The following is a 17,806-nucleotide window of genomic DNA, read 5'->3' on the forward strand; positions in this document are numbered from 1 at the left end:
TATATATATATATATATATATATATATATATATATATATATATATATATATATATATATATATATATATATATATATATATATATATATATATATATATATATATATATATATATATATATATATATATATATATATATATATATATATATATATATATATACATATAAATTTTTCAATTCAATCAAAATATATTAATAATACAAACAAAATAATTAGGTAAAACGTGTATACAATTCCTTCACATTTCCTCTAAACTAAGTATCCTAATATCAATTAAATTCATTTTTTTTCTAAATTCAATACAAACCCAACGTAATTTATTTTTATTGGCAACACTGGAAAAATCGACTTTGTTTACAAAATTTATCGATATCGACCAATCAGAAATCAGAACGACTGACAGAAATTTGGTCCGTATCTGACAGAAATTTGGTCCGTAAAAGACCCCCTATTGTCTGATCTTATCTTAGGAGTAATTCAAATCCTACCTACTACCTACCTCATATATACTCATTGGCTTGCATCAATACACTCAAACGGGATAAGTTGTGTGACCTCTAAATAAACCACCAATTGTCACGTCACAGTATCTTGACAGTTAGATACAGTCTGTTTTGCACTTCATCTAATATCGAAATATAAGAACAAAACACTGTGAAAGTATCTTGAATATTTGTTAAAATCAGGGTGCTTATCTCTTTGCAATGGTATTATTCTACATTAAATGCATGTCGATTCCATCGTGACTTCCAACAACCGTTCGAAACTCGAAAAGTGTCGTTTTGCATTGTATTTGTGGTAATTGAATGCCTGGTACCATCACCTTGCACTCACCATTGTTGATCGGCGAAAGTACGAAAGCTGTAGAGCTTTGAACTTGAAATCCTATTTACGATATGAGTAACTAAAGTTTAAATGATTTGTTATGAATAACATTGTGTTACGTGTCAATTCATCGTGGATAATAAATTCATCACACTAGCGGTACGTTGTGGTTGGCAAATCTCAAGTGCAAACATCGTATTACACCCACCCGCGGTTTGGTAGCAATCAATCTGGATTGTGCATACAATGCATGGTATCAATAAATCATTTGCCAAGCTCGCTAGTTGATAAACCAGTTTACCAGTCCGGATCAACGCACCCTTAGCTGCGTAGTGCACTTTAGTCTGCAACGGTATGGAAAAATTTCCTTTGAAGGGAACAAATCATTCCACATCATCAACGGTCGTCGGTACCCATCCACTGAGCGCCGATCATCCCTCATATCAGGCATTTGGACGGAAGGTAAGCAGTGTTTGCCTCCCCCCCACACACACATGTGCTGAAATGTCTGCGTTTCAGTCTGCACCCTTCCAATCAATGAATGATATCGTCGCGAAAACGAGATGCTCATTGTGATTTCTCCTACCTGTTCATGCTCTGGTACGAATTACTCTATGCGCGTGCAACAATGGGTTGATGCATGAATAAGCTTTGTCATCTGTTTGGTATTCGTTTCAGTATCGGTTATTCAAAGAATCGACATTATTTTGTTCTCATTAACTTGTTTAGCTTAAATATGTCTGGTTTGGTTATTATTTCTTATTGGTTTCATAACACAATTTAAGCAATTCAGTCGTTCAGTATTGAACGTTCATGAAATAGACAGTTTCATTCATTTATTTTATTTCCTAGAACATGGCGAAAGGATATGTTAACAAGCTTCAAACAAACACATTAATCGTTTCTCCTCTGTTTACTGATGTTCATATATTTATTATCAAACAGTTCCACCGGTTCAAATGATCTTAGTAACTACAAAAATAACATTTCCAGCATCGCTTTGACACATATCGACTCTTGTTTTGGCCTAGTTTGAATCGCATCGCAGAACATGCGCATTTGATAACCCTATTGATTTTTATCACTACAATCTGTCTTCAGCAAACAGCTAGATGATGGAGTAGCATATAGCATATTCCCGCGGGTAGAATTTGTCTGCACGGATAATGCGGAACTTATTGTATCGCTAATATTGCAGTGAACAACATAAGTGGAAAGTGGAAATATTTCTCTGCAATCGTCGCTTATTTAGTAGATTACAGTGTCGAGTGTTTATTCCCATACTAAACCAGTACCCTTGATAATGATTTTTCGGGTGCTGAAATTCTAATGAGAAGTGATTAGTGATTTTAACACTAGTAAGTTATTTTATTGACGACGATCAATTTGCTTTGCTTCTCATTAGCTACGCTCTAACAAACTTCATAATCTGGTGCCAAAACCCTGTTTTCTTATTTGTTTCACTATGATTACCGGACACGCCTTTCTATTAATAATTCCCCCCTGTAAAAGTGTTGCGAATTATGGATATTTATCTGTTTGGCTGTTTTCCATTCCTTCCCACAGACTAAATCGCCAACTAATGAGAAGAATTTTCTAAACACAACATCCCTGACGGTAACATCGGACGACGAAATGATTGACATTACGCCAAATAATGTAAGCAACCCAAATTATCAGTACCATTCGGCGTCGAACGGTGCCCAACGTGAGGACGGCGTCGGTGGGAATAGTGCAAACACCACAGGCAGTAGTGCGACAGGAGGTTTACACGCCACTGGTGATAACGGTATACGGACATCACCCTCGCACGCCAGATTTGGGCGAGATTTTCACACGGATCATGAAGGTAGGTTTCGGCGTGTGATAACGATTGCTGTTGTTGTTATTATTATTCAACATTATTGGCGGTGGTGATGGTGATGGTGTCGAATGCTTTTGATTTATTATGATTTGTTATCACATAGCCGAATCTCATCGCCTATACTTATATTGTAGAAGCACTACAATAGATCAAACTAATGATCGCAGTGGTACAAATGATCCTACAGAAGAAGAATATTGTAGAAGGTAATTTTTCTTTAATTCTGGGAAGACTAGCGAAAGAGAAACGATATATTATTATTTCTGACAGTACTCGTTATTGTCGAATTGCTAAGGAAGAGGTCAATTGTACCGTATATCTTTACGAAGAATAAAATAAACATCGTCCTTTATTCAGTAAGAAATACATTCACCATAGTCATCTGCACGACTTAATTACGTCAAGTTATTCTTTTTCTCCAAATTGTAACTTGTCTGAGAAATACAATGACACACATCCGTCTAGAAACTGCTTCAGCGATAATCGTCTTTCAGCCAGGCAAATAAATGTGTTAGACGTTGAACTCTCCGAATTGAACGTGTGTCGAAGCTTCTATACTACATATTCAAAAGTTTCAGATTTTCAAACTTTAAAAAAAACAGAAAGTGAGTTATATCTGTGGTATAACCGCAAGGGTGACGTAGGACTATCGTTGATTTAGTGATCGTTTGTTTTTAGCTGCATCTGAATCAATTCTGAATGAATGAATAGAAGAATATTTGAGGGACTTCAAAAACGAGAGGGTTACGTTGAAGGCACAATATTCAGCAAAAGAAGCAATCACACAAAAGTTGTATAATACACAAAACATTGCTTGTATTGTGATATGATTTGTATTCCATTTCCAATAGACAAAATATCTGTTGCATCAAATCAGTATACATAATTCTTGCATTCGCTCGTCCTTTCTCACAACATCCATTTCTCGTTTGCGAAATTGTTGAGTAAACATCGTTTGCCAGTGCGCGTAGAGCAGAAATTTCTTCTTAAGATTCATTGCACCTCTAATAAATTGCCCAAAGATATGGTCTAACTTTGATCGCACTTGATTGAAAAATCACAAGACCAAATGTATTTTATCGAAGTATTATATGGATAGAAAACATAATGAACTCTTTCGTTTGAATGTAATGTAATTTCAATTCCAAGGGAACTGGCAGTTTATTTTTCAGCAACGAAACATCTTTCCGGAATCTCATCGACGCTGATTGGTAACCAAACGAAAACAGTTCCGCGCGTGTATGTATGTGTGGCGGCTGCTCCGATGTCTCCGATGTTTTTCAATACTGATACTCTCTTGGTCGCCTTCTCTTCTCCTTCTGATGAATCGGCTTTTCTGCGCTCCCTCACAGTTCCAAACAAACTGAATGCGTTTCAGGCCAGGTAATGAATCCCTCGATCCCTCGCCGTTCAGCTCGTCCAGTTCGTTCAGCTCGTTCAGTAACGATCTTGTGTTGTCGAAGTCCTCACGAAAAATGAATGCGTTTCATCACCAGAGTATCGCTTAAGTATGCTTTTTGTCCGTGATTGAATCGAGAGAAGGTGTGATTAACGATGGCAATTTGGAAGACACTCTCTGAGTTTGAAACTTTCAGCGATTGAGCAATAATCGATTGAAAATTATATGATTTTCGTGATGCAAAACATTTTTCGTTGCGCGCGCATCCAATATTGGATACGAAAATATCCTACTGATGGGAAGAATAATCTTCAGAAGCTTTCCTGCTAATTGCACTTGGCGATAACGATAACATCTTTCCAGATTCTCCTCGATACTCGAAGCCCACCAGTGGTTAATGCTAACTCGATAACCACCTGTTCATTGCACTTGATTGAAAAATCACAAAACCAAATGTATTTGGTTGCAGTGTTATATGGATGGAAAACATTAAAATAAACTCTTTCGCATGAATGTATTTTGCAATTCCAAGGGGAACTGGTAGATTATTATTCAGCATCTTTCCGGAATCTTCTGATGGACTCCCTTCTGGCCTAAGACAGCACAACCAGGCGCTTGGTGACACCGTTCATTAGCGCTTTTATGATGAACGAAGTTAGCTTCACCACAACAGCTACAACATGCTCCAATCGCTCTTCAATTATAACTGAGTGGATTTCGTTCGTTCGTTCTTGTTTTTGAAGGGACTTTAACCCAAAGGTCATTCGTCCCTGCACTGAGTGGATTTCCGAGCTGCGATCGTTTATATACCGATTGGTGATTTCAATAACCTGTTTTGAAAGCAATTTTAAGGCTATTGAAACAAGTTTTTGTATGAAAAAGTAACAAGTATACAACGCGTAGACATTTTATCTTTCGAATTAAGTGTTTATCATACCATTTTGTTCTGTTGTTTAGGAGCTATTAACGCTCACAATATCGGTCTCCGGCGTAACGCTTTCGTTTTCGAAACTTTGATTTTACACCCCGGTATAGAAATGAAAGACGTAGTCCTACGTCAAAAACAACGAAACAAAAATGTCCATTATGCCAGTAGTTTAGCAATTTTAACAAAAAAAATTAATGATGGGTGGATAATCAGCCTGGCTTACGCCAGATGTGTAAAGGAATTCTTTCCAAGCAGCGAGTGTTATTCATTATTTCTGCGCTTTCGAACTTCCTCATTGTTTGTATTCCACCGCAGCACTTTCCATTCAAAAAAATATCAAGACCTTGGCGAGTAGTGGAATTGTGGACATAATTGCCTCAAGTCCATAGAGACTTATTTGACTCCCTGATTGGATGCGTTTCTTTTTTACGGGCGAAAATTTTTGGACTAAGGTGAAATTTTAATGAAGTGTTGAGGATTTTTTTTATTGAAACTGAAACAAATGTTAAAGTTTTTTGATGTACTTCGTTTATTTGCCAGGCTCAAACGCAATAATAAATTTTCATTAGAAACAGATCAGATTTATTATACTGAAGTTTTGCTAAAACTCGCATTAAGTAAATCTCTTACTAAAGTTGAATTGAAATTTTATCCAAATTTCACTAAATTGTACATAACTGGCTAAAGTACCCAGCAAACAGGGCTCTGCATAGTCATAGTCAACTGAGGATAGTCAGCTGACTATCTGATTGACTACATCCGTATTCAGTCGGAAATGACTTTTGGTTTCTTTACGCAGTTCTCCGCCAAAACGACTTAACAGTCAGTCGGGTGTTTAGTCACTCTCTCCCTCTACTGATTCGACCATATCATTTCGTTCTTCCCAGTCAAATTGTCTTCATTGCCTTCACTTCCCCCAAAACGAATTCGTTCCTCTATCTTTATCATGTATCACGTAAGCATGCATCGATGTTTGAGTTCAACGTGGTTTGACATACGCTACAGGTGAGCTAGACAAAACAAAAATTATTCACACGTATAAAATAGCTATTTTGCTCGTAAATATACTAATACTAACGCGAGGACCGTTATAGCATACCCGATAACTGACTAAGTTCGTTGGTTTGAATTCACGATGAGTAGACAATAAACCGTCCATTAATGGGGCAACTACTTTTTTGCATCAGAAATCAAGTGTTCGTTCCTCTCTATATGGATGTAAAAATAAGATTGTGTGCGCGGGTACCAATTTCGTTTCTAGGGGGATGTGGATTGAAGTCAGTTTAATGAAAAGGCAGATTTGTATTTATTAGTCGCGTCAGTTATAATAACCACTGACTGGACTAGTTCATCAGTCATCCTCGCTAGTCAACCCTAGTCAATTCATTTTCTAGTCAATTCACTAGACAAACACAAGTAAATCGTTTGATCGAAAGTTTGTTCATGTTTCTTGATTCATTGACGTAACTGACATGTTTGATCTCTTAAAAGTACAATGTAAATAGAAAAAGTTTGGTAATGAAGTAGAAAAAATGAACAAAATCAATATTCATTTCGTTCCACGTGAATATTTATTATACAAACATTTTCGAATTGCGATTAAAAATAGGGGTGTGGTTAAAATTTGTGGTTTTATGTATGGTTTGAAGCCAAATTTAAGGAAAGAAAATAATCAGAAAAAATATTTTTTATATTTTTAATGGAAAGCTGAGGATTTTTCACATAACAAGCCTTGAAACAAGGGAGGCGTTTTTTTTTCGTTTTTGAGTTATGATTTTTCAAATTTAACCGATGGTCCAAAAAATCATTTTTAATTTTTTTTTCCAAAATGACTTTTTTCAAAAAATTATTACTTTTGAACTACTGGGCCGATTCAGATGAAATATATCAAATTAAAGCCAAATTAAAGCTAGCCTCTTTTAAAAAAAATTACACATTTGCCAATTAATTGAATTCTAGTCGCATACATCTAGTCTAGTCGCATAGAAATATTGAACGAAGACTGAAATCATGTTAACTTTGAAAAATCATAACTTAAAAAGGAAAAATAACACATCTCTCATTTTTGGATATGTTATGTAAAAAAACTTCAGCTTTCAAGAAAAAGTATAAAAAATATATAGCATCCTTGGTCCCGAAACCATGTAAACTATAAAGAACTAAAACAATAAATAATTACGAAATCAAAATCCACCCAATTACGAAATCAAAATCCATTGGCTTTAATTTTATATGTCGATCATCTGAATCGGTCCAGTAGATCAAAAATTATGAATTTTAGTGTTGGGAAATGGAAAACTATTCTGAAGTTTTGGACCGAACAAAAACAAGAACAAAGAACAACGCGACGCGACTAATAATAGAACAAAAGGCCAGGTTTATTGACGAAAGGGGTGTTCCTCATCCACGATAATGCGTGGCCCCAAGACTCAAGGAAAAAAAATCAAATGTACTGTGTTCGAGCATCCTCCTTACTCCCCAGACCTCGCCCCTAGCGATTATCACTAATTCCCGGTGATGAAGCAGGCGTTCGGCGGTCAATGATTCGATAACACTGAGAAATTCGTGACGCAGTTACATCGCACTTCAAAAAGTTGAACGCTACGCACTTCGCGCTCGGAATAGAAAAAACTCGTGCCACGCTATGAAAAATACCTCGAACGTTACGGCGATTATATAGAAAAATAGAAAATAAAACGTAGATTACGAAAATCACCTTGTTTTTTGTCCTAACTTTATTTTTCCGCGATTTCTGAGGCACTGAAACTTATTTTTGGAACGCACCTCGTAGTTTGATACATACACCCGATTCTTATTTTTCTTTTATAATATCCAATTAGTTTTTCAGTATCTCCTAGCAAAATGACATCCCAAAAGCTACCCAAAACATAATTCCCAATAAAAAATAATATACCATAGCAGAGCATATTTAGTTTTCAACTGAAGAACACAGCTCTCGCCGCAGTAAAATACCTTCTTCACACCCAGCTCGGAACATACTTCATGACGCAATTTTTAATCCGGAAACCTTCCTAGAATTCACAAAAAATGAATTATCGATCGAAAAAAGTTATTAATATGTCCGAAAACACTCATAAATTTCCAGGAGCTAAATTTCATTTACACAAAAATTATCCTTCTTCTTCTTGAATGGCGTTAACGTTCCCTGTGAAACTTTTGCCGTCTCAACGTATGCATTAACTAGTGTCATTTATTAATACTTAGTTGAGATTTCTTAGGCCAAATAACACGCCTTGAATGTATTCCGAGGGGCAATATCTTGAATACGCGTGACCACAGTGCAAGTCGAAGGAAATTTCTTTGACGAAAAATCCTCCGGCCAGAACGGGAATCGAACCCGAACACCCGGCATGATAATGTGAGACGCTAACCACTCGGCCACTGGTGCACACAAAAAATTATCCGCTTCCACTTTTTATTAGTTGGTAACTTGAAAATATATCGATCTTTTTGTATTAACTCTTTTAAAGGAAGTGGTGGCCAAATTACTTGTGGGTCAAAAACGCATACATGTGATCCATTAATACACAAACCGTCCCCGCCTAACGGTATGAAAACCGACGCGAAGTATTTATTCATGAAGTCTCAACTTCGGATTTCAGAACAAAAATTTAAAAAGAAATGCGATTTGATATTTGACGTTCATGACTCTCAGTCACCGACTAGATGCTCAGATGGAAGACTGCCGAATCGTAATTAGTGAGGTTAACGTGTGTGAGTCTTATGTTTCCCTTGGATAGAATGATATGCACAGTGGATAGCTACGATAGTTTTCACATTGGTATATATGTATTCAAATTGTACAAATTGTAACTCGATGGTCGACTTATAAACGTTGGTCTTGATGATTGGAGATTATTCGTTCCCGGAGTTGCGATTGGTAATCAGATCCACACGGCAATGATTCCTGGATCTTTTGGATCATTTGTTATAATTTGTTTATTTACTGAAAGAGGACACATCGTTAGCCTTTAGTAATATATATTTTATTACCAACACAGATTCTGTTGCGGTATCGTTTTCGGGTATCGTAGAAGGTAATTTTCCCTGCATTTGTAAATTCATGTACATCATTAATAAGAACATATTGATCCGCCCTTAATTATCATCACAAAAAATTACTAACCAACCTCAACATTTTAGTTGTAATATCTCAACCAAATATAAAACATTTTCTAATCCTCTTTTATAGGAATTTCGTTTCCCGGAATGACAGACACCAGCGATGATATTCCTGGCATTGGTCAGTACGAGGATTTCCACACAATTGATTGGCAGCGAGATATCGCCCGCGATCGTATGCGACACAGGTACATTGTTAAAAAGCGACAGGACTCTTTCTGGGATCTAGTGAAGGTCAGTTAGTTTGTTGAATATTGTTTTGATTCCATCTACTATCACCTATCTATTGTTTAGGGTGCTCATGATGCCTCATCCGGATGGGTTTGTGTATTGTTGGTCGGGCTGTTTACAGGATGTGTGGCCGGCGTGATAGATATCGGTGCCAGTTGGATGACAGATTTGAAGTTCGGAATTTGCCCACAGGCGTTCTGGTTGAACCGGGAACAGTGCTGCTGGTCATCTAATGAGACAAGTTTTGTCAGTGGTAACTGTTCGCAGTGGCATACGTGGGCGGAAATCATCACCTCCTCACGCGAGGGCGTCGGTGCCTACATCATATCATACTTTTTATACATCGCCTGGGCATTGCTATTTGCGCTGCTGGCAGCATCCTTGGTGCGGATGTTCGCACCGTACGCCTGTGGGTCTGGTATACCGGAAATTAAAACTATACTGTCCGGATTCATTATACGCAGCTATTTGGGCAAATGGACATTGATTATCAAGTCGGTTGGTCTGATATTGGCCGTGTCGACAGGGCTCAGTCTGGGAAAGGAAGGCCCAATGGTACACATAGCAAGTTGTATAGGAAATATACTGTCGTATTTGTTCCCAAAGTACGGTCGCAATGAAGCTAAGAAACGTGAGATACTGTCGGCAGCGGCCGCGGCAGGAGTATCGGTAGCTTTCGGCGCACCAATCGGAGGTGTTTTGTTCAGTTTGGAGGAGGTTTCTTATTATTTCCCGCTGAAAACATTATGGAGATCTTTCTTTTGTGCACTGATCGCAGCCTTTATTTTGCGTTCCATCAATCCATTTGGAAACGAGCACTCAGTGCTGTTTTACGTTGAGTACAACAAACCATGGATCTTTTTCGAGTTGGTGCCTTTCATTGGTCTGGGAATTATTGGAGTGTGTGGAAATGGGAGTAAAAAGTAGGAATGTTTTTTAAATACTACCATCATTTCAGGGCGTGATAGCAACATTATTCATCAAAGCGAATCTCTGGTGGTGTCGCTTCCGCAAGCATAGCAAACTAGGACAATACCCAGTAACCGAGGTTCTGGTAGTCACGTTCATCACCGCCGTTATTGCATACCCCAATCATTACACTCGCATGAATACGAGCGAGTTGATCTATTTACTTTTCAGTCAGTGTGGAATTTCCAACAGCGATTATTTGTGGTATGAGAACAATGTTAGCAAATTTGGTGAGAAAAAAAAATATATGAAAGTTGTTACGTTTCAGCGATTACAATCGTAACTTCACTGACGTCAAGTCGGCTATTGAAATTGCTGCCGCCGGCCCGGGAGTGTATAAAGCAATTTGGCTGCTAACGTTGGCGCTAGCGATGAAGCTGGTAATGACGATATTCACCTTCGGCATGAAGGTTCCATGTGGACTTTTCATTCCGTCATTGGCGCTGGGTGCTATCATGGGTCGTATCGTTGGAATTGGTAAGGTTATTAACGTAAAACACACAGAGTAGTATGTACTGGAATACTTATCTACAGGAATGGAGCAATTAGCATATCATTATCCAAAGATTTGGATTTTCTCTGGAGAGTGCTCAACAGGTGATGATTGTATCACACCAGGATTGTACGCTATGGTCGGCGCTGCTGCTGTGTTGGGTGGTGTGACGAGAATGACAGGTTTGGATTTGAGATAATATAGAGGAATTCCATGTCAAATCAGCCGAAAACCGTCATTTTTTAATGCGACCCTCTCCGATTTTTTTGAAACTATCAATTTTTATTATCATATGATCAATTTTAAATATGACTGATTTTCATAAGGGCGTATGCAGATTTTTTTTTCTTTATTTGGGGGGTTTCAGCCTCCTGGGCTGGTTCGCCTCTTTATCGACGGCATTGCCGCTAGGTTTCGTTGGGAACAGATTGCACATAAAATTATCACATAAATATCGGACGTAAACATTAAACATATATAAATCCTTTTGCGAAACATAACCTAACGAGGAACTTGCTGTTTGCTTCTTGGACCAGATGGCAATGATGTCCTCGACCCATGGCTCCAGGCCAGTGGAGAGGAAGCCGTGCCGTTGAAGATGCCGAAGTGTTCTTATTCCCCTTCATCGTGGAGGGGGAGGAACAAGGATCTTCTTGTCTGATCCATTGTTCAGACGCTAGATCTTAAAAAATAGTTCGGTATCTTTTAGGTAGCAGACAAGCGCTGCTACTCTTGCTGGATCGTCCCTCAAGTTGTCTCTTACACTCCCGTTGATTCCATGAAGGTTTCGCAGATCATCAAATTTCGGGCAACCACACAAGAAGTGCTCGACGGAGTTTGGATGGATTTGGCAGAGGTCGCAGAGCAGATGAAAAGGTCCTCTATTGAATCCGTGTGAGACCGAGCAGTGACCGGTCCTCAGTCTGGACAGGATTCGTTGTTCTCTCATTCCTTTAACATCGTCAAACCTGGCAATCGTGCCCTTGACTTTTCAGAGGAACTGCTCCCTCTCTGCGAACCACCATTCGGTCCAAAAGGTGCGGAAAGAGTTGGTGATCCACAACTTCACATCGTCAAGCGGCACATCCCGAGTGAAGAACGGTCTGGTGTGACCGATTCCGGCAAACCGGTCGGCCGCTTCATTCCCTACGATGCAGTTGTGTCCGGGGACCCACATGAGCACAGTGTCGGGCAATATGTACTTCCTGATAGCCTGTACCCATGGATGTTCGGACCTGGTCGCACCGATGGTATCAATGGCGCTTGCCGAATCGAAGACGACCAACAACGGCTTGGAAGATGGAGTTGTAGTTGCCTCGAAGATGCCGGCCACTTTGGCCGAGAAGAACTGGCAGATGTCCGCGAATTTCTTGCTGGAAATCAGATTATTATTATTATCGCTTACCCCAAATCCAACTCCCGATGGTCCTTTTGAGCCGTCCGAGTATCTGATCTCGTGGAGACGGTATTTTTCTGCTATGGTGGCCTTGAAATATTCTAGCAGACCGATCGAGCTCGCCCCGGCTCGAAAGTTGTCCCTAATACCGTTTTCGACGAGAACAGTTGGGAACCTCCAGTCGTTCGCACCAAACCAGGCTTGTTTTGCCACCGGGGGGAGGTTGGAATGCGCCACCCGCTGCAGGATCGTCTTGCTAAGGGCGGTCAGGTGGGTCTCCCCTCTACCGCTGGTTTTCGACAAGAAACTGGCAGTCTTGACTACGATCGCCGAGTCTGTGATTAGATCGAAGGGAGGTTCTCCAATTTCAGCGCAGACAGATGCAGCTGGTGTTGATGGCAGGAGACCGGAGACAGTCCGTAGTGCTTTGTTGTAGATCGGTGCCAGAGATTTTTGGAGCTTGTCTCCAGCCAAATGGGCGTATGCAGAAGCAGGTATGGGAAAAATCGTATCCAAATTCGTTCGTCTGATTCTTATGGACTCTGAAACTACTAAACACATCGACATGAAAATTGGTATGTACGGGTTTTTGGGGTCGGAGAAGGTTCTTATGATAGTTCGAGACCTCTCCCCCTCTCCAAGGGGGGGCTGTCATACAAATCAAGCACACATTTCTGCATTACTCGGGAATTAAACAAGCAAACCAAACCAAATTTGCATGTGAAGGTTTTATGGTGCAATAAATGTTTCAATTCGCATATGTTCTACAATTACATATTGACAAGCGTTGTTCGACCATTTGATGTTTGCGCTAACGAAATTGATCTTGGTTTTTAACAAAATTGAAATGGATTTTAATGTGATGAAACGCACTTCTATATCATCTTCTATCTACATAAATGAAAATGGATCGCCGAATGTGTTGATAAGAGCAAAACTCGAGGAAGGAATTGTCCGATTTAGGGCTGTCTTCATTCTATCATATCTTTTGTATCAAACATTTATTCCATGTAACGGAGATACATGTTATCTGCAAGTGCTTGAAAAGTCTTGAACGAGAATCTTGAATCTTGAAAGACTTGTCGTGTGTCGAATGTGCATCGTGTTTCAGTGAGTTTGTTTTCTCCTGACACGGAGCATTGCTGAATGCTGAGTCAATACGATTACGTCGATCTGGAAAAGCTACTTCCGTACTTCCTATTGGTATAAACTACCTACAATTTATATTAGATTCGTTAAATCCATAGAACGCTCCGAAATCGTCAACATCAACTCCACGTTTTATCTGTTGCCGTTTATAAAACAGATTTGTAAAGCTTACAGAACTGGGCCTAGTCTCAATTTGAGTTATGCCGGAAACCAATCAATTTGAGTTATGCATGAAGAGTACTTTCCGGAATTCCTTGATATTTCGCTGAAATACCTTTTCTTGCCATCTCCATGGCCAGAACAAGCTGCAGCCTCATTCTGCGCGTTTTAAATTATCTTTTTTTGAGAGTTCAGCCATTTTAAACACTTCAAATAAGTCACATTCAGATACAAAACACATAGAACATACTGATTTTGGATGAATTCCGGATCTGCAATATTGTTTTCGTTAAATTGGGGAAAAGAAAGAATTCGTTGTGTCTTAACGTTAATGGTAACAGGAACATAAATATGACATTTTCAGTGATGTCAGATTTGTTTTTAACATTTTTTTCTGTGCAACCAATTTTTTTCGGGTGACAACAAAGACGAAAGGACAATCTAACAATCTATCCATTTAGTCTAAAAAACACGAAAGTGTGTAGAGTTAAGAGACGCGCAGAGTTAGGTGGATTTACGGTATGTAAAATATTATTTTTCCTATATAGTTCAACAACTTTGCCGTACAAAATAGTTTAATCAGTCCTCTTGATTTCGTGTTACGATTTTTGGAGGAAAAAAATACAATGAATACGCTCTTACAAAAAAAAATCAGTCGTAATTCAATTTGGTCATATGATAATGAAAATTGTGACTTTTGGTAGTTGCCACCATTTATAGAAAGTCTCAAAAAATCGTAGAGAGTCGGTTCAGCCACAAGCCACAAAATTTGGGCTAATTGTTTATCTTCACAGTGTCACTAGTTGTAATCATGTTCGAGTTGACTGGAGGCGTGCGGTATATAGTACCTCTCATGGCGGCCGCTATGGCGTCGAAATGGGTGGGTGATGCGTTGGGAAGACAGGTAACTATGATACGAGTGTGGAAAGATCCCCTCTCAGCTGTATTTCTCTATTCTAGGGCATTTATGACGCTCACATAGCACTCAATGGCTATCCGTTCTTGGACAGTAAAGACGAATTCCAACACACGACATTGGCTGCCGATGTAATGCAACCGAAGTAGGTTAATTTTTATACGCACTTAGTTTGAATTAATGTCAAATCTTATCCCTTGTTCCAGACGCAATGATACTTTATCCGTGATTACCCAGGACTCGATGACAGTGGATGATATCGAGACCCTGTTGAAAGAGACTGAACACAACGGCTATCCGGTGGTTGTGTCGAAAGAGAATCAATACCTTGTCGGGTTTGTGTTAAGGAGGAATCTCAATCTCGCTATAGGTAGATTGTTTGGTTGTTATTCTCAAGTTTAATATTTACTGAGTTGATGTTCAATACCCAGCGAACGCACGGCGCTCGATCGACGGCATAACAGGACAATCGCTGGCAATATTCACGTCGGCCGAGCCGGTGCAAAGTCTGGGTCCATCGCCTTTGAAACTGAAAAAAATTCTCGACATGGCCCCCATCACAGTGACGGATCAAACGCCGATGGAAACAGTCGTTGACATGTTTAGGAAGCTTGGTCTACGGCAAACACTTGTGACACACAATGGGTAAAATTAGCGACACATAAGTTTTAATTTTTTTTATGTTCACGTTTGATTAATCGTTTTAGTCGCTTACTGGGCGTCATCACCAAAAAGGATGTGTTGCGGCACGTTAAACAGATGGACAATGAAGATCCAAATACTGTCCTCTTCAATTAGAGAAGTTAACTTCCGTTTATTCTCTGACCCTATACTACTTAAACAGGAGTAACTTTTGGTTCCACACAGTTGGATTATGTTTATTATCCATTCTTCCTTCAGCCTTAGCGCTACCCCTACAATAATTCGAATGAAAAGTGTGACGATCTATCGTTTAACTATACAGGCAATACATATCTTGTTCCATTACAGATGTTGATATTTTATGTTTACAACCAAATAGATCTCTGTGGTGTAAGAGAGCTATGAATGTGTATGTGTATGTGTATGTGCAGGGTAGTCCTTGGAGATTTGACTACGAATTTATCACCCATAGTAACAGAGATTAGTACTTTGAAGGACGCAAAAAATGTGTTTGAGTGGCCCTCTGTACACGTAGCTATTCGAATGATATTACATCATCCCTATGTGTTATCATAGAAAATGGTTTTAGCGATAACATATTTTGTGGCTCATCGGAAACCGGTAAGTGATCAGAGCCGTTTCGTTTTGTTTCGAGTGACATACGATCATAGCTCACTTACATCCAACGATCACAAGCAGCATATTAAATATATATTTCGTTATTGTATTCATAGCATACTCTAGCGGCGAATTTTCAACGAGATTTAGCCAGTTTATATAAGCTGCATATTATTACCTATTGAACAAAACAGGCTGTAGAAAAATAACACTAGAAAATTTTTATACACGATTAGCTTATATATTTCTGTTGTTAATGTGTTGAAAAAACCCCCCCCTCCGATTTGGCTACGAATTTTTATCGACGTACAATATGTAAAAAAATAAGATTTTTCTAAATGGTCGATAATGTGATTGTTTGTACCCTTGATCTATTGAAATCAGCCAAGTCAATATAGGATACAGAAATAATAAAGTTGTATATTTATGTAATAAAAATATTTGACAGTGATGTCGTTTTTTAAGAGAATATCATTAACGCAGAAAAGTATCCTTCAAATAAGATATGAGCTATGAATTCCTCAATTTTCCAACTATAGACGGCGAAACAATTAAGGACCGTGCATCTTACGGACACCATTACTTGAACATCGGCCTACTTTCCCGCATATAGGTAGCGAATTTTTCGTCCGTGAATAGTTGTTGACTGTTATAATCCATGTTGTTGCAAATGTTTTCAGGTGTCAAATTTGTACATTTTATTGGGCCGGTCATGTGTTGTGTTATACACTGGCAGATTGGATCGTTTTGTGTGTACGTGTTCGCCGAACCAAAGGTAATTTTTTTATCCAAACCTGGAAGTTCGATAGCCGAATACTACATCGTTCTCCCTTAGATATCGTGTTTACTGAAGATCAGCGTATTATACTGTTGGCTCACTGGAGTAAACTATGGCTAAAATGTTCGTTCTACAGGATGACGGTAAAACTTAGCAGTAACAGCAGTCAATCATCAGCAGTTACAAACACAAAATCAGAAGGTAAGATACTTCTTTTTATACTTATTTTGTGAGGAGTTTCCGTTTTTAGTGTCTTGAGTCAATACGATAGCTTAACTCAGACACGATGGTACATGAAACACCAGATAGAAGGCTACACTATACATATCCAATATAAGTTTATGGAATAGAATTAGAAAGAATGCATAGAATCAACAGTCTTTGCCCGGTCTGCCAGAAAACGACAGTACCCGTCCCCCCAGTACCAACTGTATTTACCCAGTGCAAAATTAATTGGGTAGTACTGCACGTGAGTTATGTTGTTATGTTGCCCTTAAGTACACCACATGAAACAGTGGCTAGTTTTCCCGTTACACCAGCAATGGTTTCACCACGTTCTCTCATGCAACCCCACTCGCTCATGCACCCCTTTTCATCGGATGTTAGGAATAAAGCGGAACTTCTCCACAACAATCAGCGTGATGAAGCGTCAACAAGTGGTTCCAATGCGTTGGGACAGAACTCGTTTCAACTGACAATGCCAATCGCATGTTTCCACTAAACGGAAAAGAGAGAAAAATGCAAATGACTGATAGTACGGTACCATCACAGTCGATACCATCATCAAAATCACGCCACCGTCGTGAACGAATTCCCAAGGTCAGACTCTGTTTCAGCGGGTTAGAGTGAGTTGTCAAAAGTGTAAAAAACCAAAAAGCAATACCACGTTCACATTCCATGGGCGATCTCTCGGATCAAAGACCCTTTTCGTTTATTGGGATCGAACACTTTGGTTCGCTAGTAGTGGTGGTTCAGGAATTATTCAAAACGCAACAAATTTATGATTTGAAGCCTAGAGACGTTGAGCATTGTTTTGACGTAGGACTACGTTTTTTCTCTTCTATACTGGGGTTTAAGTTCAAAGTTTCGAAAACGAGAGCATTACGCCGGAACAACAAGATGTAAAGCGTTAATACCTCCTAACCAAGTGAACGAAGTGGTACAATAAACAGTTAATCCGAAGAATAAAATGTCTACGCGTTTTATGCTTGTTAATTATTGTAGTATTTGTGACTAAACGAAGGCAATAACAACTCAATTATAGTTTAATTGTACATTTATTGTATAACGGTAA

General features: G+C 38.9%; 1 protein-coding gene across 4 annotated transcripts; it reads left to right on the forward strand.

Annotated features, from left to right (window-relative positions):
- Positions 1 to 601: 601 nt before the first annotated feature.
- LOC129771514 (H(+)/Cl(-) exchange transporter 5) lies at positions 602 to 16,174 on the forward strand. 4 transcript variants are annotated; one of them, XM_055775248.1, is made up of 13 exons: positions 602 to 1,289; positions 2,394 to 2,676; positions 9,041 to 9,076; positions 9,232 to 9,395; positions 9,456 to 10,292; positions 10,351 to 10,565; positions 10,630 to 10,838; positions 10,896 to 11,036; positions 14,353 to 14,462; positions 14,519 to 14,619; positions 14,681 to 14,844; positions 14,906 to 15,119; positions 15,182 to 16,174. In XM_055775248.1, exons 1-13 carry the CDS (start codon positions 1,182 to 1,184, stop codon positions 15,270 to 15,272), a joined length of 2,673 nt encoding a protein of 890 aa, XP_055631223.1. In that variant the 5' UTR covers positions 602 to 1,181; the 3' UTR covers positions 15,273 to 16,174. The 4 variants fall into 4 exon arrangements, with proteins under 4 accessions (XP_055631223.1, XP_055631224.1, XP_055631226.1 ...); XM_055775251.1 differs by having other exon boundaries at positions 667 to 689; XM_055775250.1 differs by lacking the exon at positions 602 to 1,289 and adding an exon at positions 1,907 to 2,185.
- The last annotated feature ends 1,632 nt before the right edge of the window (positions 16,175 to 17,806 follow it).

The sequence above is a fragment of the Toxorhynchites rutilus genome, chromosome 2, assembly GCF_029784135.1.
Source record: "Toxorhynchites rutilus septentrionalis strain SRP chromosome 2, ASM2978413v1, whole genome shotgun sequence".
NCBI classification, from domain to species: domain Eukaryota; kingdom Metazoa; phylum Arthropoda; class Insecta; order Diptera; family Culicidae; genus Toxorhynchites; species Toxorhynchites rutilus.

What these genes read in the sequence shown, in the direction of transcription:
- LOC129771514 (XM_055775248.1), top strand. Translation starts at nt 1,182, where the DNA reads ATGGAAAAATTTCCTTTGAAGGGAACAAATCATTCCACATCATCAACG. An exon ending in TTGGTCTGGGAATTATTGGA is followed by an intron (nt 10,293 to 10,350) that starts GTGTGTGGAAAT and finishes CCATCATTTCAG; the next exon opens with GGCGTGATAGCAACATTATT. An exon ending in GGGTCGTATCGTTGGAATTG is followed by an intron (nt 10,839 to 10,895) that starts GTAAGGTTATTA and finishes ACTTATCTACAG; the next exon opens with GAATGGAGCAATTAGCATAT.